General features: G+C 43.8%; 4 protein-coding genes and 1 long non-coding RNA gene across 7 annotated transcripts; 2 read left to right on the forward strand and 3 right to left on the reverse strand.

The window, feature by feature from the left end:
• Positions 1-1,006: 1,006 nt before the first annotated feature.
• On the reverse strand, positions 1,007-2,533 carry LOC117850007 (hydroquinone glucosyltransferase). Its single transcript, XM_034731775.2, has one exon. It carries the CDS (start codon positions 2,468-2,470, stop codon positions 1,031-1,033), a length of 1,440 nt encoding a protein of 479 aa, XP_034587666.1. The 5' UTR covers positions 2,471-2,533; the 3' UTR covers positions 1,007-1,030.
• A 3,571-nt stretch (positions 2,534-6,104) lies between these two features.
• LOC117850008 (protein trichome birefringence-like 25) lies at positions 6,105-9,488 on the reverse strand. Its single transcript, XM_034731776.2, has 3 exons — positions 9,190-9,488; positions 7,654-7,931; positions 6,105-7,213 (listed from the first exon to the last, which is right to left on the reverse strand). Exons 1-3 carry the CDS (start codon positions 9,377-9,379, stop codon positions 6,428-6,430), a joined length of 1,254 nt encoding a protein of 417 aa, XP_034587667.1. The 5' UTR covers positions 9,380-9,488; the 3' UTR covers positions 6,105-6,427.
• A 3,158-nt stretch (positions 9,489-12,646) lies between these two features.
• On the forward strand, positions 12,647-14,807 carry LOC117850479 (uncharacterized). 2 transcript variants are annotated; one of them, XR_004639288.2, is made up of 2 exons: positions 12,647-13,410; positions 14,033-14,807. It is a non-coding gene; the product is annotated as an uncharacterized lncRNA (long non-coding RNA). The 2 variants fall into 2 exon arrangements; XR_004639289.2 differs by having other exon boundaries at positions 12,647-12,860.
• Positions 14,808-16,330: 1,523 nt separating this feature from the next.
• Positions 16,331-20,395, forward strand: LOC117850921 (uncharacterized). 2 transcript variants are annotated; one of them, XM_072292583.1, is made up of 2 exons: positions 16,331-16,796; positions 17,057-19,412. In XM_072292583.1, the coding sequence occupies exons 1-2, from the start codon at positions 16,396-16,398 to the stop codon at positions 17,148-17,150; spliced, it is 495 nt and encodes a 164-aa protein (XP_072148684.1). In that variant the 5' UTR covers positions 16,331-16,395; the 3' UTR covers positions 17,151-19,412. The 2 variants fall into 2 exon arrangements, with proteins under 2 accessions (XP_072148684.1, XP_034588701.1); XM_034732810.2 differs by lacking the exon at positions 17,057-19,412 and adding an exon at positions 19,419-20,395 and having other exon boundaries at positions 16,349-16,796.
• A 1,147-nt stretch (positions 20,396-21,542) lies between these two features.
• LOC117850923 (bidirectional sugar transporter SWEET3a) lies at positions 21,543-23,462 on the reverse strand. The gene is made up of 6 exons (XM_034732812.2): positions 23,327-23,462; positions 23,208-23,244; positions 22,901-23,123; positions 22,173-22,334; positions 21,951-22,070; positions 21,543-21,874 (listed from the first exon to the last, which is right to left on the reverse strand). Exons 1-6 carry the CDS (start codon positions 23,361-23,363, stop codon positions 21,713-21,715), a joined length of 741 nt encoding a protein of 246 aa, XP_034588703.1. The 5' UTR covers positions 23,364-23,462; the 3' UTR covers positions 21,543-21,712.
• Positions 23,463-26,655: the final 3,193 nt, after the last annotated feature.

Here is a 26,655-nt window from a genome sequence, read left to right on the forward strand (position 1 = left end):
ATCCAAACGACGGATTACATTAGTACTGAGTTTATTTTTTAACACCATTGTATTGTATAACTATCCTAGAGATATTTTACGTGTAGTGTTTTCCATTTCCAACCGGTTCCAAGTTAGCTACCTTTTTCGTCTTTGAAGTGGCGTACTCCTTCCGTTCCAAATTGTAGGTCGTTTTGCATAATAATATCTATGAACTTAAAAAAATCAAAACGACCTACAATTTGGAATGAAAGTAGTATATTGCTACAGCTAGAACTATTTATAACTATCAGAAATGCCCTTAAAGGTCCCTGAAAATGTGTTCCTCGTTCTGCTAGCACCAAAATACTCCCATCTATGGCGCCGCCACCACTTGATCTCCATGCAATGAGTGATCAGATTTGTTCGATCCATTTATTGGAGGATGGAATGGGCTAATGATATAAGGGCATGTTTGATGGCTCAACTGGGATAAGCCGGATACATGCACAACCATGCTCTTTGGTTGCATGAATCCGCAAATACAAGATGAACGCTGTGGATGTTTGGTTGTCTAGAATCTCATGCGCGTCCTCACCTCCCATGTACGATCTTGCGTCCTGCGCGAGCTAGGCTGTCGAGGAACACATCTCATTTTCCTCTCTCTCGTGCCAGGCTCGCCACCAGAGCCTTTTGCACGCCGAGGCTCGGGCCTAGCTAGTTGTCTAGGCAACCATACGCTCGCGTCCTGCATTCCGCAGGCTAGGCTAGACCATATGCAGCTAACCGATTGCACCCTAAGTACTAGAGACCAAAAAAAGTCATGTGAAAATTTGGCACCACATGTCTAATATGTGCCTCTGGGCACTTTTGATGGGTACTTTCTAAAATCACTACCTCTATGTATTACACTAGTGTTTTAGCACATTGTTAGAACATGACTCAGAATTGAGACTACTCATTTTTTTGCAGTATTCTCCAAAATATGATGTAGCTTGATTTCAATAAGATACACATCATCGAGCGAAAACATAACCAATAACAGGAATACAAAATAATCCCTTAACTGTGTTCATTTTCTATTAATGCATTTCCACGATTTTGCAATTTGTGCTAAAGTACGAGTTGAGCAACCATCCTTGCTCAAAGCATGCACTACTTTGTCTTTAAGCTCACTTGCGCGCTTCCTCATTCTTTCAGCTTCCTTCCCTACTATCACACGTTGAATTGCACTCACAAGCTCCTCTTTGCTTGTAAATCGATCAACTCCAACCTTGGCCCGGACTGCCACTCCGACCTGGACCTCCAACATTGCCGCATTCATATTTTGCTCCGCATAAAGTGGCCACGCTATCATGGGCACACCATTCGTAACGCTCTCCAATATTGAGTTCCACCCACAGTGCGTCACAAAGCACCCGACGGATGGATGCCCTAGTATAGCTGTTTGTGGGGTCCAAGACTGGGTTACGAACCCCATCCCTCTAGTTCTCTCGATAAACCCCTCAGGCAAAAAATCTAATGAAATGTCCTCACCTTTTTGAGTCCCGAAGAATGCTCCAATTGTTGAACTTTGATGTGGTCTCTTGACAGCCCAAATGAACCTACACTGACCAAGCTCCAGCCCACGCGCCAGCTCAGCCGTCTGCTGCCATGTAAGGGTGCCACCGCTGCCAAATGACACATAGACCACGGATCTACGTGGCTGCCGGTCCAGCCATCTCATGCAGTCATGGTCCCTATCCACGCCAACCGGTCTGGTCCAGACCAATGGTCCGACCGGGTGAACTGGTAGCTCCAGACCGCCCAGACCCTCGCCCACCGCGGGCTCAATGTCGCGGGACGTGTTCACGAGAATGCCATCGACTCCCTTGACAGCCTTGGCCATGGACAAGAACCCGGCGTACGTGTCGCTGCTCCGGTCGGCGAGCATGGATGCCGGCAGCTCGTGAGCGTGGATCGGCACGCAGCCAGGAAGCCGGATGGGCTCCGTGGCGTCCCGGTGCTCCCCGGCGCGCGCCGCGTCGATCCCGGGGAGGTGCAGGAACAGGGACAGCGTCATCCACGGCGAGGTGAAGAACATGTAGAACGGGACGCCCATCTCCGCCGCGACGCCGCGCGCCGGAACGCCGACCATGTCCACGACGAGCGCGGCGAGGGGCGCGTCCGCGGCCAGCTCCCGCGCGAGCTCCCGGACGCGCGGGAGGTTGGAGGCGACGGCGAGCTCGACGCGCGCGCGCTCGGGCGCGGAGGAGGGGAGCAAGTCAGGCGGCGGCGGGGGGAGCGCGACGAGGTCGACGGCGTCGGGGAGGGCGGCGGCCACGGCAAGGTACTGCTCCGAGGGCGGGGACGTGGCCGACGCGAAGAGGAGCGTGGCGGCGAGGCCGTGGTCGGACACGAGGCGGCGCGCGAGCTCCGCGAAGGGGATGAGGTGGCCCATGCACGGGCTGCACAGGAGCACCACGCGCGGCCGCGCCGTGCACGCCGGCTTCCGCTCCGGGAGGCTTCCCATGGCGCCGCGTGACGGTGAGAGCTTGGAGTGGAGTGCTTGCGCGGCTCAGTTGTGTTCTCCTTGGATCGGCGATCGTCGTCAGCTTTTGTAGTCTCTCTGCAGAACACGACGAAGACTGTTGATAACGCATGGTCTGGTATGTTCAAGTGAAGTTTGCATCATTGCTTGCGTCATGCATGCAATTATTAAGTGCCAGCTCACGAGTTTTCTAGCTTGAGGATCGACGTGGTTAGAAATTTCTACAGCACAGTCAAAATGGGCATCGAATCGATCGTCGACGCCGGCAGCTTATATGCATGCTCGGTGATTAAACTAAGGCCTCTCTAGACGAGAGTGAGACCGAGGACCTCGTCAAGAAGGTCTGCCACATCGCCATAGGAACTCCTAGGATCCTTAAGGGCTCCTTTGGAAATTCAAAATCCTGTAGGGTTCCTTGTATTTTCCTTGGATAGGTTCTCCACGTGGTTTCGGTCTCGGACCAAATCTCCCCGTCACTTGGGAGCCCATGACCACGGGTTCATCGCACCCTATCCGCGGCTTTTCCCTGGACGAGCCCTCCCCACCTCTCGGGTCCGGACGCCGCAACCCAGTCTCACCGCAACTCGCGAGCGAAGCACCGCGACGGAGCCAGTGGGCAGCGCCGCCTCCCCGTCCACTCCACCACGCCGCCTCTCCGACCAAGCGCCGCCTCTCCTCCGCGTCCTTGTCTCCGTCCCCGTCCAGGCGTTGCTGCCCCTTCACGTCCCCATCCCTATCCAGGAGCCGTCGCCGTCGCCGTCCCCGTTGCCTCCTCGTTTGCCTCCTCTGCAATCCGAATCTACAACAACACCACCTCGGCTGCCTCCTTTGCAATCCGGATCCACCACGGCACCTCCACCTTCTTGGATTTGTGAGTTCTCCCCTTTCCTCATCTCAGACTCAGATTGTCTAGGGTTTGTCCATGGTGCCTCCACGATATTGTTGTAGATCTGGATTGCAGAGGAGGCAAACGAGGAGGCATCGGGGATGGTGGCGGCTGCTGCTCCTGGATAGGGATGGGGACGTGAAGGGGCAGCAACGCCTGGACGGGGACAGGATGAGGACGCAGAGGAGAGGCGGTGTGGTGGAGTGGACGGGGAGGCGGTGCTGCTCGCTGGCTCCGTCGCATTGCTTCGCTCGCGAGTCGCAAGTTGCGGCGAGACCGGGTTGTAGCGTTCGGACCTGAGAGGTGGGGAGGGCTTGCCCGGGGAAAGCTGCGGATAGGGTGCGACGGAGCCGTGGTCGTGGGCTCCCAAATGACGGGGAGATTTGGCCCAAGATCGAAACCCGCATGAAGGGCCTATCTGGGGAAAATACAGGGATCCCTGCGGGATTTTGGGTTCCCAAAGGAGCTGTCGCAGGGAACGAGGTACGTTCCCTGAACCGGGAACTTTCATCCCAAACGAAACGAAAGTTATGGTTTGCAGAGGGTATGTCGTCCCCCTCGCCTCATTAGTCGTGGTGCTCCTGATCCTTGCACTCGTATAAGATAAGTTATATTTGATTGAATATGTATGTAAATGACAATTCAATAGTATATTTATTTCTTTTATTCTTCTTTTCTTATTTTTTCTCTATTTTTTAACCTATGTGAAGCTCGATAGTATGTCGTCTTGAAAAAATAACAGGTTCACGTTCATAAGTATTGAACCATCGTCCTAAAGAAGTATACCTTCTTTGCTGGAAATTTGAATGTGTCGATTCACGTTACGTGTACCCGTTTCGCGATCCAATCGTACCGCGCGAGAATGCGGTGACACTCATCCTTATCCTTCCTCCTCGTCACCTTGCGGCAGCTCGAGTTGGCTGCGTGGACAACATGGGACGAGGAGGCACGCTGTCCTGTCAGCACCAAATCGATTATGCCGAGGAAACAATCAAGCGACCTGACGCGACTAAAGCTGGGGCGCAGCATATTTGGCGCATGCTCCGAGAGAATGAGACGTCTACCAATGTTGTTGTTGGGTTGCATGTTTCTTTCTTTCTTTTTTAAACGAAGGTTGCATGTTCCTTGATTCGGGCCTGCTAGACCGGTTCTTACCTAATTGGCCCATGGACGAGGTATGGCCCATGTTTTATATGTTCTGACACTTAATTTTTTTTTCAGCCATCTAGTTAGTTCAAGATCTGTGTATGGTTCGGATTAAACGTGAGCTATCAAAATTCATGAATTGGCGAGCCTTCTAAAACTCTCGGGGTGTTCTTTAGATTTCTTTGAGTTAACTTTAAATAAAGTTTTCCGAAGAAAAGTCACGCACACGAGAGGAAAGAGAAAAGTAAGGAAAAATTGTTTTATATGCCCAATGGGCTGACCGATTGTCAGGTCATAGAGAGAGGGAGGGAGTCGGTTAAGGTTAACCGGCTTGTCCAAAAATTAAAGAACCGGCCCACCACGACCCTGAGTTGTAAGTTTGCAAGGTCTCCTTGAAGCGCGTAATTCGTATGGAACTCAGCGTTTGAATTCGAACTCCGCCTTGTTTGTAATCGTATTTCCTGTATAATAATACTCCTGGAGCCCCTATGTGTTTATGCACGTAACTAGTTTCCGTTCTGGACGTCGCCGGTGCAAGTAGGCGAAGAAGAAGGCACACCATGTCGTCGTGTTGGTCCTCGGTGCTGGCCGTCCTCTGCGGCCGCGCAGGCGCAGCGGAGCCGGACGGCGTGAAGAAGGGGGAAGAGGAGAGCAAGGCGGCGATGCTGCACCGCCGGCTGCTCGACGGCTGGGCGGCCGCGGCGGCGGCGGAGGAGGAGGTCAAGAAGCTGACGGCAGAGGTGCGGGCACTGGAGCTCGCGCTGGCGGAGGCGGGCGGCGCGCGGGAGGCGGCGGAGGCGAAGCGGCGGGAGGCGGAGGCGCGCGCCGAGGCGGCGGAGGCCGAGCTACGGGCGGCGGCGGAGCTGCACGAGGCGCAGGTGGAGAAGCTCCGGCGCGCGCTGGACGCACAGGAGGACAGGGACGCGCGCATCAGGGAGCTCGAGGAGCGGATACGGGAGCTCAACAACGCCCACAGCAAGTGGCGCTTCTTCTAGTCCTATACTTCTATATCGTCCCCGGTTGATTAGTCTTCTTTTGTTGTGTTGCCCTGCGCTGTGATCTAGGAGTACTCAAGAGAAGATTCTGTTTTTTTACTGAACAAGAAGGGAGGGAAATAAAGAAGTTATTACTCCGTTCTAAATTATAGTACTAGTTTTTGATGCACCTAGATGAACCTATAAAATCTAAAATGACGTACAATTTAAAACGGGAAGAGTACATGTTACGCAACACTATATCGTCGTTAACTTGCTAGTATCGAAAAAAGCACGAACTTGTGTTTCTGAAATTGCTAGCATGTGTGTGCATGACGACGTTTCTTGTTAATTGTTTCATGCCAGAAGCCTAGACAGATTTATCTTTTAATATAAAAGACGAACTTAAAATGCGACGAGTCACGCAGTTATCGATCTTCCACTCGCTTTTTTCTGATCTGCAGTACTTTGAATATAAAAGGCTACTGAAGCTCTCGTTAGATTTCTTAAGCTTTTGCCTCGCGATAGTACTAAACACTTGATAAATTTCGATCGGATTCGTATATAAGCTGAAGGCGCATGGACAGCAGTAGCATCGAAGCGCAACCAGTTAAACCAGGATTACTTCTATAAGGCCACTGCAAATAACTGGCATCAGAAGCTCAGTTTACAGCTTGGAAACAAAATACACATCCGCAAATTGCAATTAAGCATATGCAGTGCTAACCACTTGCTAGCTATATGTTACTACAAATAAACCAGTACCTTTAAACCAAAGGTACACACTTGTACCATTATAAGCAATTTACTGCCTTGTCCTCCCCACTTTGCTGCTGTGAAGTACTACTGCCGGCGGGAACTGATTCCACATCCAGTTACTGAACTCTACTATGTGGTATTATGACCGAAGAGAACACCATCTAACTCTAGTGTTCATTGATCCAGTACCATCTTCATAACAAGATCATTCCACGCATCAATAGGTCCCGGTACACACCAGTGCAAGCAATCATTCTGAATGGATGCAGCGTCCTTGCTGTCCTTTGCAAACGGATAGGGTGTTCGGTAAGGCCCAACGTGGCCGTCTGGTCTCAAGAATGAGAGGCTGTAAGTATCCATGAGCTCCAGTCTCTCCACATCTACAGAACCCCTCAATGCAGCTGCAGCCTTGTTAAACTCTTCAAGTTCAATTGCCCTCATGACGCGTTCGTTGTACCCCTCCCGGTACTCTCCCTTCTTGAAGGGTGTCACCCTATTACAAGATCCTCCATTGAACCACTCACCATTCTCGAAGTGATCAGGCGACCAGGTCCTGAAGAATATAACTGGCTTGTGTTTTGCTGAGGTGATGAAGCTGAAAACCTTTTGGAGAGTTTTACGATACAGGTGCTCAAAGCCAAGTTCAACCAGGTTCTTGTTTTGACAATAATGACAGCCCACCACTGCACCCTTCTCCCAGTAGACTGCTGTCCTAAGAAACCATTGTCCGCCGGAAATAATAACATAGTCAAAACTCTCATACTGACTCGTCCAGCTAGCATCAAGTATGTCAAGGTGGAGCTGGATTTCAGAGGTAGATTCGCCATTCTCATTCTCAAAAACATCAGATCTGATGAGGAAAGGAGCCCAAACAATCGACACTGTGAAGTTGTAGGATTGGAAGTGCCATCTCCTGTTCTTGAATTCCTTATCATGGTAAACCATGACAGGTTCTTCAGCCTAAACAAACAGCAAGCAGATCTCCTCAGGATAATATATCACTACAAGTGAAAAGGAAAAAGAAAAGGAAAAACTAAAGCAATCCCACAAGTTTTCCTGAGAGCAAGCAGACCACCAATATTATATTATATTATATCAGGAAAGGGAATAAAATAGCGAAAACCAAAGCAGGAGTGAATATTTCCAATTTTGGCACCATCGGAAAAGAAGCATATGACTAGCAGTGCATATAGTCTTGTATAAAAGTACCTGCTATCAAGTTAAACATCATATCTAACATTTCAGAGTGCAGCTACAAAGGAAAGAAGAGTAAAGTTTCATTTTTGTGAAAATTCCCATCACATTCAAACATAGATGTACGGAATATGTATAGACAACATGATGGTCAATGGACGGTAGGGTACTGCATGACATGAGAAAGTAAAGTTGGTAGCATTTACCTTAGACAGAAGGCAGAGCAATGACTGAACTTGGTTGCGAAGAATGGAGTCACCAATTAGTCCCCAAGCTTTGTTTCTCATAGAATCTAGAAATCTGACTGCATCAAATGGTGGAAGATCACATCCATAAGGTTTCCACTTCCAATGTAGATATCCCTTGTCAGGTCTACCATTCATCATACAGTTCTGGTGACTGTCAATAAACCGACAGCTTGCATTTGTATAGGCTGGGCCAGATGGGTTCGGTATCCATTCCCCACTGAAAAGATTACATTTTCCTATACAAGCAACACCTCATATCAGATACTAGAAACAAGAACAACAATGAATATAACATTTTTAGTTTACTCATATTTTTTCTCCTTTCATGGTCCTAAAATTTAGACCAACAACCCTCTATGGATATCTAGATCTTGTATAAAATTAATCATTGTATGGGAACAAAAATAACCGACAAATTGACTCATCTCAAATTACTTTCACATAATGATAACTTTATTAGGACTTCAAAAACTACATGCCAAAATTAGATTTCAGAACCATTTCAATCTACAAAATGGATTAGGGTGTTGAAAAGTGCCACCAATGCAGAGTTGCAGAACACCTCAAAGAGGTGGACGCCTGATGGACAGTATTTGGCAAAGAAAACATAGGTATAGAACAGCACAAAATGATCAACTAAAGCTGGCATCAATCAAATCTGGAAGATAAAAAAATGAATAAATGTGTTTTTTTGGCATGCTTATTACAGCATGATAGAATTCTAATGGCAGACAACTTAACCATATGAGGCTGTCACATTTTGAACTCCATATGACTATGCCCATAAAAAAGGAGTGGTCAGCTAAAAAAACATTAGTAATACTAACTTTTCATTAAAATCTTGGCAAAAGATTAAAACGCACTGCTTCCTTCTGTTTCTTCTCCGATACAATTACAAAAGATAGAGCTAAAATATACCTATTTGAACACTAATCACTTGTCTGGGAATCAATTGGAATATAGGAATGCATAGGTGGGGCAAAACAAATATAGCTCCTAGTTCTCGAACAGCTCAGCCTTTGGTGGTTTTCCCACCAAAAGCGTCTGAAATCAAGCTCTTGAACAGTTAGCAAACTCCGAGATCTCCACTAAATCCTAGTATTTCATTATTTTTCCATTTCCTATTCATCAGAGAGAATATATTCAGATTACAGCAGGGAAGAAAATAAAAGTACCCAAACAGCAGTCTAAAAGCTCCAATCTTTCGACGAAATGGGATCAAGCCACAATTAACTCTTAATTTAATAAATTAATCCCCGATAAAGGCCCAATTTCTTTTCTTAGCAAGTTCAGGATATTGCTACGTTCTAGCATTGAGGCCCAAGAAAATCGCCACCATTACCATCAAGATTCACTGATTCAGAGATACAGGAACCAAGTCCCCGAATCTCGCAATCACAGAACCCCCGCCCGAAGGTGTTAAACCCTAAGATTCCACATCAGGGTAACAGCTAACAACCCTTAAAAACAGCAGAGAGAGATTAAATCCCGCACCTTTGCTGACCTGCAGCGCCGGCGCCGGCGAGGGCGGGAAGGAGCAGAGCACCCGGAACAAGAGGCCGGCGAGGAGCAGGAACCCGACGGCCTTCACGGCCAATGGCCTTCCCAGCGCCCACCATTTCCCCGCGCCGCGGCCCCACGGCGACGGCGGCGACGCCGACCACCACATCGGGCTCGAACCCATGCTCCAGCGCGGAGCGGACTGCAGAGCAGAGGAGCTTGAGAGGGAGACAGGAAAGGCGAGTCACGAGTGTGAGTGTGACCGACAGCGTCCGAGCTTTAGGGGAGAGACGGCGACGTGTCTGCTGGATGATGTCGGCGTGGCGTTGCGGAGTCGGCGACGATGCGTGGTGGTTGATCCGTTTGACTGGTGTAGTCGGTGCGCCACTGCGAAACGTAAAGTAGCAGTGAGAGGATCTATTTGGGAATGCTGTAACTTTTTTTGTTAAATTTCGGGTAGTGTACTAGTGTGTACTGGGTAGGAGGACGGCTGTATACGGTTGACTGGAGATACATTGGATCTAGCTAAACTGCTGAAGTACAAAAATATTGTTATACGTACTCGTGGGAGGGATTCTTGTGATCACATCAGATAGAGCTCGAGGATGGGCTCGTGCTCGTAGGCTAAACCAGTCCTCTTTAGCTTATTTTTCAAAGTGGACAATTTAAGCATAGAGTTAGAAGTTATTTTATATTATTTTATAATATTAGGTGGGTCTTTCTTAGAGACATGATCCTCCCTCCTAGATTATAGATCGTTTTAGCTTTTCTAAATTCATAGCTTTGTTATACACTTAGATATACCCTATGTCTAGATGCATAATAATATCTATGCATTTAGAAAAGCCAAAACGACCTATAGTTTGGGACGGAGGAAGCATTAGCCATAACAAATAAAAACATACTCAAGTTAATGATCTATATTTTTTATTTTAATTTTTTTTAGAATTTATCTTTTTTCTTCTACCGTATCTCATGAGGTTAACGTGGAGTGGTAGAAAGATGGGAAATACCACACGCAGATGAGGTTGGGTGACCTTGACACGACTTGGATTAAAAGTCATGTACAACAACTATGCATCTTTAACACCTGCTCGTAATCACAGTTGATGCAAAAACTAAGTCTAAAGTTACTGAACAACTACATAGCCAAGCTTTTAAATTATGATGTCCGCGAACTCGCAAATTGTCCCAAAGTGTCCTCGTGCATGCAATCAATCTCGATATGCTTTCATACGATGGTAGTGAATAGTTGTTGTCGTATAGATAGCACTGGCAACGGACAAAACTTTGTGAAGGCAATTGGGTGGTGGAGCTCTTGAAGAAGTTGTTGCAGCAGCACCACTCAGCAACATCGCAATAACATGGGTAACAACGGAGAACTCCGGCTTTACACTAGAACGTAAGACTACGGTAAATATAGTATAGCCAGAGGTGAAGTGCATGTGTCACCCCCTCCCCGGCCCATGGCTGGCTGTAGCAATCGACCCCAAGCTGGACTAGGGCGGCCTTAATAGCGGCACTGAATAAGATGTAGCTCCAGTCCAACTCTAGGTCCTCGATACTGGTGCTACCTGGTACACGGATGGTATACTCCTCTATAATATCATGAAAAGAGATAGAGAGATGGAAAAACACCGCACATTCATAAAATTAAGCAACCTTTCGTATATACAACCGGACATGGTTTGGATTATAATTAGATCATGGACAATAACTATATTAGAGTTAAAAAACTTCCAATTATCCACGAAATAAATTGAGATGCAACTTGCATGCGGACGCGATTAGAGCGAGGTAAACTAATCTCTCTCCCCATGAACTTACACGATAAAAAAATCAGCACAAAATCCAATAAATCCTCTCCAAGCAAGACCTCTCGCATACGCTACAGCCCGCACAGAGGTGGACCTAGCCAAGAGCTTAAGGGGGTCTGAAGTATTCTTCTTCCTCTTCCCCCACCTCCTCCTCTCTCTTCATCTTCATCTCCTTGCTTCCCATGCTCCAATGGAAGCTCCAGCCAGTAGCGGGGGGCTGTGGCCCCAGCCCGCCTCCTGGATCCACCACTGAGCCTACAGACTACAGCCGCTTGGAGAAGAATATATAGGTCTTGATGCATCTTTGCCTCACTTTTATGAATGATTCTTCTCTATCTGAATGTACTTATACTAGTATACTCCTACAATTGTACAAATACCTTACTCTCCCTGATCTGAATGTACTAATACTAGCATACTCCTACAATTGTACAAATACCCTACTCTCCATCACCACAGAGCTGGTGCAATTTGGACTTCGCATTGAACCTAGTCGTGTGGGGGTTTGAAAGATGTCTTATAGTGGCACAAAGGGATCGTGTACAACGAACCTGGACACCCCTCTTCAACTTTAGCATTTGGGTAGTTTTTGAACTTTTTGGGATTTGGGAATATGAGTCATCGATTCTCTGGTGTATTCTCTTCTGAGCTTTCTTTTCTTTTTCTTTTTTGCCTTTAAACACAATACTTTCTCTTTTTTTCTAAACACAATACTAAAGCATACACATACATACATGTACCTACGGCCATTTTTATAGGCGTACGCACACACCGCTTCTAAATAACTTTCGAGTGACTGAACCGGCAGATGGTGCTTACCAAGAAAAGATGAAAAAAAGGGAGATTATCTCGGCTCGTTTAGCTTCTCCGGGTTAATCAAACATCAGTAGCACATCTCATGCAACTATAGGGCAGCTGTAACAAATAAAGCTGTAACAAATAAATTTCCTATCTGCCTCTATAACTGAATTTGCAGAGATAAACAACGCGTCAGAGCACTATTTTTTTTGGAAGGAAAGCATCAGAGCAGTACCAGGTACATATTGTACCTCACAAGCAACAATGCATTTATCAGGTACATCTGAATGACTGAAACCAAACATTCACTCAAGGTAATCTCACACGGTATGCAGCTAGCTGCGCCTAGCTTTACCATCCACTTCACATACATGTTTCTACCCTATACCGTGCTAGGCATAAGCTTTTTGATCCGGCCATCGGACGATCAGTGTGATTAACACAAGTTGAATGAACAAGAAAGAAATGTTGCGTGGCAGAAATCGAGCGATGACGACACAATCACACAACACAGCCAGGGCTCTGATGGAGAAGGGAATTTGCAGGCTCGGCGCTTTTGGCCCATGCGGCTTTCTGCGATTCGGAGCTCTCACACACAGATCGACCAGAGAGGCCTCACGATATTCCCTTCGCACGCTCCAGCTTCTAGTTAACCTAGACCGCATCACGGCCAGGTGCATTGCCAACTCCATCCACGCGCTAAAGTCCACGTACAGGCGGTATCGAGCAGCCTGCTCTTCACTAGCAGCCTGCTCTTCACTCGCTTCAGTCTAGCTAGACTTATAAATAGCAGCAAGAAGCTCTGAGCTCATCATCACGGTTCAAGGATTAAACAAGTAAGTGGTTCAAGGGAAATGGAGTGAGTAAGAGTCCTAATTGGTTGGTTGTCACCTGGAGTTCTCCTCAAACTACTTCACTTGCAGGAGCTACACCTAGCTCGTTTCATGGCATACTACTGTTTGCATTTTTGTGTGCATGGGGCCAGAGCTGTGCACACACATGGTGAAGTGTTTGGAGGAACTCTGGGTGGCAAGCAGCAACTTTTGTTAGGTGAGAAAGTACAGCATTTACTTTGGAGATATTACTAAACCAGCATCTGATATTAGATTATTGTGGGAAAGAATTTGGTTTGGTGTCACCCTAGGAGTTCTCTACAAGCACTTCACAAGGCACTGTTTTGGGAGCTTTTGTGAAGTGTTTGAGGGAACTCTCGGTGTCACTGAGCATTTACTTAGATCTTGATCATGTGCATGCGAGATGAGTAAACAATGAACCACGTTTGGTGTTATTACCAGGAGTTCCCTACAAGCACTTCATGAGGCCTTAGCTTATTAAGGGATCTTGTGAAGTGTTTGGGGGAACTCTCGGTGTCACCAAGCACCGAGCAAGAATAATGTATTGGAGTCACGTGAATACCATATCAGATGCAACAGGGAACAATGTTTGGTGTTACCATGAGTTCCCTTCAAACACTTCACATGCTGAGGCACCATTCAGATTACTCCTTAAGAGTTTCATGTGCAATGTGAAGTGTTTGGGGGAACTCTTGGTGGTACTCAACATGCAAATAAGTCTAAGAACAGTGATTCCCAACACTCATGTGAGTTTTCAAATCCCTACTCTTGCATCATATACGGTTGCATGCATGCACATACATGTATGTCTACTCTAATTTATCTCTATTTTGACATTTACTAAATGTGCCACTAGCTAGTGTTGTTAGAGCCTGCATTTAGTTGCATTAGTCACTCATGTTAAGTCAATACCTATATATATAAAGCTCTAGTTACTTTCTATTCATGCAGGCAAAAGCGGTTTTAGTTTAGGAAATCAGGGGTTAATACATGGTTTTATACTTTAGGGGTTATCTAGACTTGGATTGGAGGGAGTAATTTGGATTTTTTTTCCCCTTGTAATTATTTGTCACTGCTTCAGTTTGTTTGCATCCCTACATCCACCCATGAAGTTAGCTCAAATTGAATGAGTTCGACTCAGTGACACAACAAAAGCCAAACCTTTCTTTTTTGAAAGATAGAAAAAGCAAAACTTGCATCCCAGTTACTGCTTACTAGGGCATGCAAGTAGCCGAGTGATTACTAAACTTGCGTAGGTTCCTTTTTTTTATTTGTACTGTACTAGCATGCTGCCATATGCTAGGACTAGGAATGACTATTGTGCAACCGAAAATGCTTGAACACAAATTAAATGTCCGATGCAAACAGAACTTCGAACGCTCAGGCGTCAGCCCACGGATCGGAACGACATCAGGCGTCAGCCCACGGATCGGAACGACATCAGGCGGCTGGCAATTTAGCTGTGAGTTCACGAATAACCCATCGTCGTGCATCTTCTCTCCTGCTGCTCTCTCTTCTTCCCCAAAAATGTTTTCCCGTGCTCTGCTTTATTTCCAGGCCCCGAGCATGTGCTCCTGCTCTCCGATGACCTTTCTCCATCAAGCGCTCTCTCTAGCTCTGCACTGTCGATTTGCAAGCGGAGGTAAATAGGGTGGCGAAGCCATCGCACGCTCGGTGGAGTACCAGAACGATGAAAAAGAGCACCGAGAGGCAGAGACGATGACCGCATGAGCTTGAAAGCCACGACAAAAGTGGTGCCAACTGAAGCTCAGAAGCCATGGTGTCGGAGTGGACTGGGAATGGCGTTGCTCACTTGGTGGAGCACGAGCACCTCTTCTCAGAGCTCTGGCCTAGTCGATGCATCTGCTCTTCTGGTCCTGCTGCTGGCCAAGCATTGCTCTCCAAGGAAGATCGATCCTGTTAAGTTGCTAGCGTGGGGGTATATATGCTTCATTATTTTTCCCCGAATTTTGCTGCAATGGGACATTTGAGATGATGAGATTATATTGTATTATGTCATCAGTGTTGTAATAACCAACGGTAGTTGCAACATTTTGATTTGATGCGTGAAACATTCAACAACATATGCAACATTAGGATTTTTCATGATCTTCATTATTCAGATAGTTCACTTGGTCTGTTCCATGTTGTGTTTTGGTGTGGTGCCATCTCTCTCTCTATATATTTATATATTGCAATAGCATGCTTTTTTTGTTGCGAGCAGAGGCAAACCTGACAACCAGAGGGCTCTCTCCTCACGTTTTGTGTGTGTTGTGGCGAGGGGGAGGGGGCGCAAGCCCCCATGGTGGATCCGCCCTGGTAGTGTGTTTTATTTTTTCTAATCATTTAGTGATGCACATGGATGATAGCTAATGATTTTGTTGGGCTATTGGTGACATAACTCTTCCAATTAAATTAGCATGGAAGTGTCCTAGCTAATAGCAAATATCCAATCTGATAGAAGCATAAAGTATAAAGTATAGGACGAACACTCGATCTTTTTTTTTATTTTTTGTGAAAGAGTGAAAGACACAGAGTCTCATATCCTATATTTATCAAGAAATACAATAACTAGTAAAAAGAATACATTTTGACACAAATTTTAGTTGCTTGGTGCAGCAGGAGCTTGTCTCCAACCATCTTTAAAAACAAACTAAAAGGAAATACTGCAGCAGAAGAGGATTTACCAGGAGGCAAGAGTCCAAGATCCCTCCCATATAGGGAAGTATTTTAGGACTATTTATTTGAGCTTCCTAGAACCTTCTCAGCATGAAAAATTAGAAATTCAAACAAACATTGAACTTCTCATGCAGCTTTCGGAAAGTTGGAAGTCTAAAAAAACTAAATTTATATAAAAAGCTAGAAAGCTCAGTTTTATGAGCTTTTTGAGCTTTCGGAGCTCAAGAAGTAAATACATCGTCTAAAAACTCTAACAATAGTTTTAAAAAAACCCTCAAAAGCTGCCACTCAGACCCTGCTGCAGCATTGGACATGTTTTGTCATCATCGATATTGTAGGCCCAAATGGCAACCATTTCAAATAAATCTTAGATACAGCCCAAGACAGGGAGCTTGGTAATTTCGCACGCAATAGGCTAGTATTTGGGCTTGACTTTTAGCTGGAACTAAATTAGGCCCATGTTTGACTTAGGCTTGGGCTGAGTTGAGTTCCTTGCTAAACTTATGGAAACGTTATCTTTTTTTTTTCTTGTTAGCTTATAATAAATCACTTCTTATTTGTAAGACCTAACCAGATATTCTACAAAAATGCGTGCGGTGCGTATAATGCATATCTTTATATGTCCAAAGTATAATTTTTTTTAACTTTGGAAGCATGCGGTGCGTAGTGTGCTATCGCAATATTCAGAGTTGGCGGTGAGCAGGGTTAGAGTTAAGGAGAGGATTTACCAAGGCCCCTCAAATGTAAGCAGAACTGCTACCGATGGAATTTCAGGAATCCAAGTTTCATGTAATTTACTTGTGTTAGAAAAAGTATTTGTTTTAAAATATAATAATATCTATCAATCTGACCTCAGGATCACAATATTTTTCATCTTGTAGCACAATATACGAAACAATACCATGAAAACCAAGGAACACGAGTTAGGAAGAATATTCAGATAGAAAATACCATTTCACTTGACAAAATGTACTTTCTGAAGTAGAATATCCCAGTCCACGAATCCATATCTGGAAAAGAAAAAAGGAGAGGGGAAAAGCACCCTCGCTCGCATGGGCCTCCTGGTCCAGCTCCCCAACCTCGCCGGCGTCCGGCGCCCGGCCGCCGCCGCCGCCTTCCCCCAGAGCTGCCGCGGCGGTCGCCTCACGGTATCCGCCGCGGCGCCCGGCGGCCGCGTAAAGGAGGAAGAGGCCAAGGGGGCGGGGAAGAAGGAGAAGATTGTGATTAGAGTCTCCGACCCGGTGCGGGAGAGGAGGCTCCCGCCGCCGCTGTTCTCCGCACCGGACGAGCCGTCGGAGCGCCCACCGGGTCCGAAGGAGGGAGGGGGACGGGGTGACCAGGACGGCGAGGAGGCTAAGAAGCAGTACTACGTGAACATGGGGGACGCCATCCGCACGCTGCGGGAGGAGCTCCCCGTCGTGTTCTACCGGGAACCCAGCTTCGACATCTACAGGTTTGCGCGATTTCGCCCCCCTCGTCTTTTCCGTTATCTCAAGCTGCTTCCAGAGACAATTGCAGTGAATTGTTGTCAATGGTCGATCCATTTCTTGTTTGTATGTTCCATTGAGTGCCGGAAAGGTGTGGTAAAATGGTTTTTTCCCCTTTAGTACCATCTGCTTCGCCTAGACGAATTAGGGAAGAAATGGTGAAGATTTGTTGTTTGTCGAGATGCTCATAGGTCGAATTGATAAGAAGGGTTGTGAATATTTGCAGGCTATGTATAACCAGCCATAGATTAAATTTACCTGCCCTTTGGTATCCGCTGGCTGCTGCTGGCAAATATAGGCTTGGTGTTTGTCCTGGTTGAGGTAAGATGAGCATAATGTCTCTTAAAGATGCATGGTGGTTTTTACTTCGATTAAATTGGCCCACTTTGATTATCCATTAGTCTTGCCTGCTTTGGTTGTAGACTAGAAAGTACTGTGAGCATGGGTATTTTTCCAATTCCAGTCAATTGCCTCCATGAACTGCTAGAATATAGAGCATAGGCTTTGTCATATGAGTGAGATATCTGAATGTGTTAAGCATCTAACGACCACATAATTTCCAACTTATTGCACCCAATAAGAAGGTTATACATTGGCAGTGGGATTCAATGGTAGTCTCTACTTCATATATAGTTAATCTGAGAATTAAAAAATGTAACGTGTAGGGTATAAATATGAAGTCATTTCCAATCAAGCAGTCTGTTTGAAAATCAGGAATTTGTAGAGGTTGTAATCTTCTATAAGACACGAGGTGTCATCAGAAATTAATACACACCCTTTCACTTGAAAAGAAACTAATATGTTGACCTATGAACTGAAACCCCTTATAAAGAATGACATCATTCACTCAGTAATGTTTTTTTTCCTCGAATACACAGGAGCTGTGTATCATTTCATTAAAGAAGATAACATTCACTCAATAATTAAGTAGCACCAATAGAAATTTGATATAAAATTGTTATGGATGACATATGGTGCTGAGCCTTGCGGATGGCATGGTGCTGAGGCCGGCGGATGGCATGGTGCCGAGGCCTGAGGCAGACAGCTAACCCGACATTGTGGCGCGGCATTGGGAGAACGGTGGCTCTAGGGAAGAGCAGAAGCGAGATCGATTCGGAACGATCAATCTGATACCATGAAAATGAGAACAGAAAGAGAGAGTTTGGGAAAAGCACACTGCACAATCTGTGTGGGCCTTACCTTTCATTATATAGCCATATACGGCTACAACAAAAAAGATAGAGATACCAATATACAAGGAAGGAGATTAGGCCAGGAAACCAACTAACAGGCTAGGCGTGTCTCCTGTACAACTAAACATGTGCATGTTAACAAATAGAATAAGACACATTGAAATTGGATGAACATAATCTTTCTTTCAATACTGTTTTTCCTTTCTTCAATATAATTGTAGTTTAATTAATTGGAACACGGAAGATTGAAAAGTAATAACCCACATAACCAAATGAAGGGCATGTCATCCAGATTGGAAGGATATAAAAGTTGATGCTAACTTTTTGCATCCACATTTTCTAGTATTTGGTCTGTACGAAACTATTTGTTCGTTAGTCAAGTTGAGTTCAGTATTTTCGTCAGCCAACGATTAGTTCGACTCTTCAGTTGGCCTGGGTGTGTGGTGTTGGGTTTGCTGTTTTTAGACTTTGCTCTCACTCCTCATACAAAGGCAGATCTCCTGTTGGTTCATGAAAAAAAGGGCATCCAAAGCCGAACTTTTCCCTTGGGTCTGAACTCTGAACCCATCAGGTTTGCTGGAGAGCCTTGTCATAATCACTTCCTAATTTTACCTAGAAAAGTATTATTGCACACCCTGTCCATTCTTCTGCAACAAGGAAGTAGAGCAAAATGACAAGAAACAGAGCAGCTGGAACAGAGAGGAAAAGGAGGGAGAGAGGGGTGTGCTGGCAAAGAAGAATGATAATTCAGACATGGGCAAAGCCAGAGAGATAGATGGATAGATCACTTTGTTTACTTACATTGCATACTTAATTTCCTAACAGTCGAATCTACACAAACCAACTACCAAAGATATTAAGACCCTGAATCTAAAATGTCTCAAATTCTCAAGGTAACTTCCTATCAAACTATCAGAATAAACTTATACTATATTATCTGGTGTGCTGCTGCTGGGGCCCACATGCACAAGGATGCTCTTATTATTCCTTAGTCCTATAACATTGCTATGAGTTACTTATTCCTGGTACTGAGAGTATTCACTAGTAACATTTTCTGACCGAAAACTCTGAGGAAAATCCCCACAGTGAGATAATTTTTAGTCTCATGACACTGCTATGAGCTACTTATCACTGGTTATGAGAAGCTTGTTAATGTTGTCATAGTATGAAATGCAAGCTTATGTAGTTTTGTCAACTATGGCACACGGGAGTACCTGAAATTGTAGAAATTGTTGGCAACCTTTTTATGCTCTTGACAGTATTTTATAATGGTTAATTATGGCATGTGCTTATGCACCAGTGAATACTTTTATATACCCTGGCATATAATATTCATTTCTGTTGGCTTATTGTTCAATAATGTTTCCGTGCTAACATATCTTTTACTGTCCCCAGAGATGATATTGTCTTAAAAGATCCTCTCAATAATTTCAAGGGCATTGTTAATTACAAAAGAATATTTTGGGCACTGCGGTTTACCGGCCAAATTTTCTTCAAGGCGGTGTGGATTGACATTGTCAGCATATGGCAGCCTGTTGATAATGTAATCATGATTCGATGGATTGTCCATGGCATCCCTAGAGTTCCATGGGAGGGCAATGGCCGCTTTGACGGCACCTCTGAGTATAAGTTGGATAAGAATGGGAAGATCTATGAGCATAAGGTGGACAATATTGCCAGGAATTCACCAACAAAGTTCAAGATCTTGCCTGTTGTTGAGCTCATAAGATCACTTGGATGTCCATCTACTCCGAAGCCAACATATTTTGAGACATCATGTCTATCTTTGATTCACTGCCGTTATTTTGGCTGAGTTTGACTTGGATGAGATGTAACTGATGCTAGAAAATTTAGCAAACGAGCAAAGGTTAAGGTCCGACCTGATGTCTCCAAATTTTGCCGGTAATGCACTTCATCTACTTACCAAAATGAGCAGCAGTTAATTGTAAAAGCCATGTATTTGTACAGCGATAGTCCTTAATTTAGAAATAGCTATAGTAGTTCCTCTTGCCCAAGTTGCGTAAGCTATTTTTGTCGTCTGGTGCTGAAATTGACAGATGTCTGGGGAACTTTTGCATATATATATATATATATATATATATATATATATATATATATATATATATATATCTTCTTGTGTTGCACGAAGGTGCATCGTTAGTTCATTGTACAGGCGCAGCGCTTCGCTAAAACATGAATTCCCTGTACATGTCGAATGCTGTGAGCTATGAGATCAAGTATGTATTCCTCTCTAGATTAAGTTGATGTTGCTTTGAGCTGTAGATACATTCCAGCTCAGAAGGACAATATATGTATTGTAGCTTATTGGTGTCCTCTCGTCCTTATTACTGAAATAAAGAAAACATTAATTATTTGCCTTGCCATTTTCTTTAAAGCTAGTTTCCTTCTGTGTGTGTCTCTATAAACTATCAATACTCCTCTTTTTCTTGCGTTTCAACTCAGGTATAAGCACAACTTTGCTCTTGCATGATGCTTTTGTGATTAGGATCATTTGTAAGCTACGAAGCATGTTCTATACATGAAGGCAGCAATTATTAGCCAGTTCAGTTCCATCAGGAACCTAACAAAATTCTTGCATTGTGAAATATTTAAGTCTGGTTATAAAGCCCTCAGGAACATTCTCTATCCGAACTACAGAGGCAAAGACTACAGATATGTAACATTACTTCAGGAAACCTGTTTCTAGTGAATTTTGTAAGAAACATTAAATCAAAATAATTAGTGGTGAAAATGGCATGTACCTTAATAATAAATCAAATTGGTTTTTAGATACAGATACATGTTTGAATATCAGGTGGGACAAAATAAAAATGTTCCATTCCATTTTTTTTATTCATATGCAGAATTGCTTCGAAGTTCATAGGACTTCAAATACAAAGTATCAAAGCAAAGCAAGAACTTCAGAAGTAGCACTTTGCGTAAACATATGAGATGTACATTATACAAAAAAAAAACTTAACTCTCGCCACATCAAAAATATTCATTGGAGTTAAGTTATAAGCAGAAAGAGTAAAACTAACACCTTTCGCATGCCATCATCCATGAACAAGCACGGGAAAGTGTATACAGCAAGTGCATCTGCATGCTTGCATGGAGGCGCATGGTGTTTCAGAAGCAGAGGAAATCCCCCTTCATCGTCGGCGGGAAGCCGGACTCGCCGCAGATGCAGTCCATCTTCCATCCCGGCAGTGCATTAGTGGCGCCGTCCTCTGCCCCTTTTCCGGTGCTGCCGCCCCACACCAACACGGCGGCTGGTGACGGCAAGCCACGTGTTCACGGACCAGGGAAGAGGAGCCACCGCTCGCCGGCGCCACCGCGTGGTTGTTGACGATTACTCCGGCGGCAGCCTACCATTCCCATCCACGTCCCCAATTCTTGCAGGTTCTTGGGTGTCTTCTTTGTGAATCTGTGCGCTTTCTTCGGTGTCCTTTAATTTTTTTTCCCATAAATTCATCTTATCTAACTGTAACTCTTATAGCATTAAACAGAGAAGAGAAGTGATTACCCAAACAAGGACCATTATCTATCTCGTTGCATTACATATTTTTTTTAAAGAAATAAAGGACGAAGCTTTATTTCACCGAAATAACATCCTGGCCTATGCGTTATTGGGAACATAATGTTCCTGGCCTATACAACGGTATATATTTCTGGAGCACAGCGTGTAGTCAAGGCTTAAATCCGTTTGCTTCTTCACAAGTAGTTACCACGTCCATGTCATTTGCCTGCTCTGTATCGCTGAGTTTTTTTGGAGGTTCCTTGCATCTGCTGTAAATGCAGTAGACAGCCAACTGAAGAATCCCTGTGAAACATCCCGCAGCGTTTGGCGACTTCAGAACAAAACAAATTGGTCAGTAACTCACTATGAGTGACAGATGATAGTGTAAAGCCAAGTTGCACACTAACCGTGATATAAGGATCCCTTCCTAGTATTCCATATATCATCCATATTAAACTGGTTAAGAAGGAGAACAATGACAAGTAGAAAGGCATGAACTCAACACTTTTCGTCCTCATAACTTGTTTCTGCAGTTGTGATGAGAATGCAAAGAGTTCAGATTATTGAAGGTTGTGCAAATAAAGGCTAGCTTCCATGATTCTGAAACCAGTATAAGTGACTCTACTCACCACAGCTACAAGCGGAGAGCTGTACATCGACATGGCAGTTACTATACCAATACTTCCAACAAATACCTTGCGCATATGGTGGGTATGGATGATAAGGCTTGAGACACATGCAGTTACACAGAAAATTGCCAGCACTAGAGAGACCATTAGCATGACAAATTTCTGCAAGGTTGTGTCAAACTTAGGATTGCTGGTCGTCTAATGAGTAACTCAAACATTTTAAACCTTCATGATCACATAATTCACATCCATTAAAACTTCTTGGTGAAATACTGAAACTAATGTTGTAGCATTTCCTTTCATTTTTATTTTTTTTGAAAAAAGTTAGAGTGCAGATGTATGTAATCACACTGAAACATGAATAATGACTTCTTTAATGCATTAGGCAGAGCTCCTGCCCTTTCACTTAAATAGAAAACAATAATACGTAACTCCATTTTTCATCAAACAATGTACTGGTTATCAAGTTCTAGTAGATCTAAAATTGAAACTCAGTACCAGTTTGCAGAAGTTATCCAGTTTCTATGCAGAAAGCACGGTTTTGGCTTGTCAAGTCTACGTACCATCACATAGTTCCCCAACTATTTATTTCTAGTGTACCAATTCTAGTCTATAGTGAAAAAGATTTAAATAGAGAGACTCCACAGATAATACCATTCAGTTTAACTTGAAAGTTTTAGGATGCTAAAGGAACATTATGAGTTCTTCAGAAATACCTAGCCACCTACCCTTTTTTCTCTTGGCGCAAACCATATGTATATGCTGATGAATAAGGTTTCAAAGATTACTCCTATTGAGCACGTACCGGAGACTGACAGGTTCTCCCAACCATAACTCACAACTGGAAAGCCGTACCAGCTGTATGTTAGTGTGCTGAACAACGCTAGGATATATGGTACACATGAGAATTCTCGAACACTAGCCTCCTTTATCACTCTTTTAAACGTCAATCTGGATCACACAAGAAATACAGTAGTAAGAAATATGACAAACTAAATATGTTTACATCAAATTAGTTGAGGATGTAATTTGTACATTGGAACTGCATAGAGGACTATACTGACTGCAGATGCTGCAAGGAAGAAACAAGATCGTGTTATTACAAATTAAAGATGGAGTGGAGTGAAGGCAATTACATTGTAGATGGAAAATACCTATAATTCCAACTATTACTCGTATGCTCGTAACCATTGTTGCTGTGGCTTTTTACTAGTCCTGGCACGTACTGTTGGCCAGGAGCCAAATGTTCCACTGATTATTGTTTACAACAGAAGTGGCCTACTTGTAGTGCACAAGGTACTGCAGTCGCTTAAATCAGGAGAAAAAGCCAGCTTTAAAGACAATAATGTTAGAATATCGCATGATGAGCTGCTTACGCTTTTTTCATATTAAAAACAATGATTGCTGTAGATGCATAATAATGCAAACAAAGTCTTATATATTCTCGGGCATCTACCTAAGAAATTTCAGTGCTGTTCCTTCAAGAATCATTAAAGCTTTACATGTTTAATTGTTGTCCGTTTTTGTTGTTGGACCTGCTGGTATCTTCAAGAATAAGGAATAATTACATGAAATCATCCATAGTGATCTATAATAATAACACCGATATGCAGATACGGTGCCAAACTTCTAGGTTTGCTTTGAATGTGGGGCAACATTATTGAAATTTCTTGGTATTCTCAAGCATCATGTTGACGCGAGAGCACTCCAAACACTAAGCATTGAACTTGTGCAACAAATCACAAACAAGAACCTTCCTGCCAGGGACCCTACTGGGGAAGGTGCACCTTGCTGTGATGGGTTGTTCTAGTCAGCGCCTCAGTGCGCCACCTAAGAAGCATTTAACAACCATTAAGATGAAGAAAGAACAACAATTAGGGTTTGCAAAGGGATTAGGGTTTTAAGAGGCAAATAGTAAAAGATACTTGTGTATTTTGATCGATGGGATAACCTCGGCGTGGACTCCTCCATATATATAAGGTGGATATGTCTTGCCCCATATACAAATCAAATTCATCACAAGAAAGAGGTTGGGAGTATTTCAATTTCTGATGTATTATCTTGATGTGGCGTTCTTGAAATTAATAAAGCTTCCCATTTCAAAATAAAAAAAATATAACATTCCTATTTCTTAGTGAACTTAGACCAAAATCAACCAAAGGGCGATGCTAACAACAACTCATCCACCATATTAATGCTTAGGGCAAGATTTATGCTACCATCAACAAAACAGAACCCAATATTTACTATCCATCATCGCCGCTACCTTTGCCCATCGCCACTACACTTATCTGAATCTAGTTCCCATCAAATCCTATCAACTTGCAGTGATCTTCCAAAGGATCCTCTATGCTGCCATTGCCATGTGGACGTGGTACAAGCAGGACACAGCCGATCACCTTGGAGGCATGATGATGAAATATAGTGGGAGAAGGTGCCGGACAATGATGGAGTCCTCTGAGGCGAAGGCAACCAAAGGTCGCGTTGGGCGTGATCATGGTTGATGAGGAGATTTGGCTACATATGCTTGGTCGAGCAATGAAGTTTGTGGTGGCACAATTGGAAGCTGGATGAAGATCGTGTTTCCAGCATGGTATATGGATTTATGGAGGTGGAGACTGTGAAGGCAAAATGCCTATTCTTAGTTTCGGAAGGCCCGATTTCAACGTACGTAGCAATAGAGGTGGAGGCTGAGGTGGTGCAAATCCCCAATAGGGAGAGGAGGAAGGGGAGCTTTATTGTGTATTGGGCTTGGTCAGGAAGTTACAGCATGCACTATGGGGGTGATATGGCATGTACATGGAGGCATCGTTGTGGCCATGGGGCCAAGGGGCACCATTTCCTACTAATAAAAACACTTATATTGGACACCTCATCTCTCACATATTCTTTAAAACCGTACAGTTATTATCTCTAATGCCTCATATTAAAAACCGACTACACGATGAGGTTTGCTGTTTAGAACCATGGGTGATAAAGGCTCACCCCACCATGGTCCCAAACAAAAATTATGAGAATTCTATCCCCCATGCTTACTTGGAATGGTGAGGATAGCTCCATCATCTCTTCAATATCAATATCAAATCCATCATGCCTTATGGATTTAAATAAGAATAGTGGGAGATAAACTATGTTATTATTCACACAATTCAAAACTAATATCTTTGACAATTCCAAATAATTAAGTACCATGAGAAACTATATTCTCCCAGTTAAATATTTGTCAAAAAATGTTTAAAATTGATACTCCATCCCTATTATACGATGACTTTTGGGGATTTTAGGACAAATTAAGTTGGAAGAGAAAAGCCTTTCATCCCCCCTCCCCCACTAAAGCAAACGGGGTAACAAATAATTGGCCATGTCTTAGTTTGGTTGGCACAACTAGTGACTGGGTTAGCTCATGATTGGCCAGCTCTTGATTGGATACCCGAAAGTCCTATAGCTAGGGACAAAATTCAAACACTAGAAGTCATTATATTTAGGGAGGGAGGGAGTACTTTTGATGAAATACTTCTACAATAAAATGCAATGATTATTTACAAATATATTATGTAGTATCCATGGTCATGGACTATATAACATTGTGAAATAATAATGTTGAATCATGGTTAAGTAGGATCTAACTATAACGGTAGTAAGAACGTAACAAAATAATGGTTTACAAAGTGGTTAGTTGTATAAACTCAAATTATATTAATATTATAGTGAGATGATGATATATAGGTCATATAAAAAACAACTCTAAATTATTAATTATATAATGAATTTATAATATATTAAATCATGTATTATAAATTACTAATTCTGATGAAAAAACATTTTATATAAAAACTGTAGCTCTCCATGGTATCTACTCCCTCTATCCCATGAAGAGTGCAATTCTAATTTTTCTAGGACAGATTAGTGGTGGTGTGAAAAGACTCTAATACTCTCATTTGTTGGCCACATGCAGTAAGTTTTCTAATTCTGATGAAAAAATATTTTTATATAAAAACTGTATCTCTCCGTGGTACCTATAATTTTGTAGTTGACAATATTTTAATATATGAAGTCATTTACTGAAATATTCATGCAAAATTTCAGCGAACAAGAATCAATGGAATAAAGTATAGGTGGAATGCTAAGGAGGATTCGAGCGAGGGGGTGGGGGGTCATGGGTTTGAAGCTTGGAAACCACACATCCGTGTATTTCACATAAGAGACACATGTGGTGTGCAATGCGCTACAGGGTGGCTAGTTTGGGATGGTCTTCGACTCCATAATGTATTTTGCTATTTTTAACGTCCATATGCCTATTTAATTTGATGGCGAATGAAAGGTAGTAGGAGCCGTGGGCGATTACCCTTTGTGTAGTAGTGATGGACGGCGCAGTCGAGGATGCTTGATGGATGGTGCAGCCACGACGATGCTGAGAAACACCACCATGACAGGAGCAACTGTGGATGAAGCGGTCATGGACTCATGGTGCCGCCCGGCGGCG

This window comes from Setaria viridis, chromosome 3, assembly GCF_005286985.2.
Source record: "Setaria viridis chromosome 3, Setaria_viridis_v4.0, whole genome shotgun sequence".
NCBI classification, from domain to species: domain Eukaryota; kingdom Viridiplantae; phylum Streptophyta; class Magnoliopsida; order Poales; family Poaceae; genus Setaria; species Setaria viridis.

Coding starts and splice junctions, on each gene's coding strand:
- LOC117850007 (XM_034731775.2), bottom strand. CDS start 2,470: ATGGGAAGCCTCCCGGAGCGGAAGCCGGCGTGCACGGCGCGGCCGCGC.
- LOC117850008 (XM_034731776.2), bottom strand. CDS start 9,379: ATGGGTTCGAGCCCGATGTGGTGGTCGGCGTCGCCGCCGTCGCCGTGG. Junction 7,932..9,189: donor GGCGCTGCAGGTCAGCAAAG/GTGCGGGATTTA, acceptor TTGCTTGTATAG/GAAAATGTAATCTTTTCAGT. Junction 7,214..7,653: donor TGCTCTGCCTTCTGTCTAAG/GTAAATGCTACC, acceptor CTGTTTGTTTAG/GCTGAAGAACCTGTCATGGT.
- LOC117850921 (XM_034732810.2), top strand. CDS start 16,396: ATGGGCCTCCTGGTCCAGCTCCCCAACCTCGCCGGCGTCCGGCGCCCG. Junction 16,797..19,418: donor CCCAGCTTCGACATCTACAG/GTTTGCGCGATT, acceptor TACTGTCCCCAG/AGATGATATTGTCTTAAAAG.
- LOC117850923 (XM_034732812.2), bottom strand. CDS start 23,363: ATGGTTACGAGCATACGAGTAATAGTTGGAATTATAG. Junction 22,071..22,172: donor GCTCTCCGCTTGTAGCTGTG/GTGAGTAGAGTC, acceptor TCACAACTGCAG/AAACAAGTTATGAGGACGAA. Junction 21,875..21,950: donor GAAGGGATCCTTATATCACG/GTTAGTGTGCAA, acceptor TTTGTTCTGAAG/TCGCCAAACGCTGCGGGATG.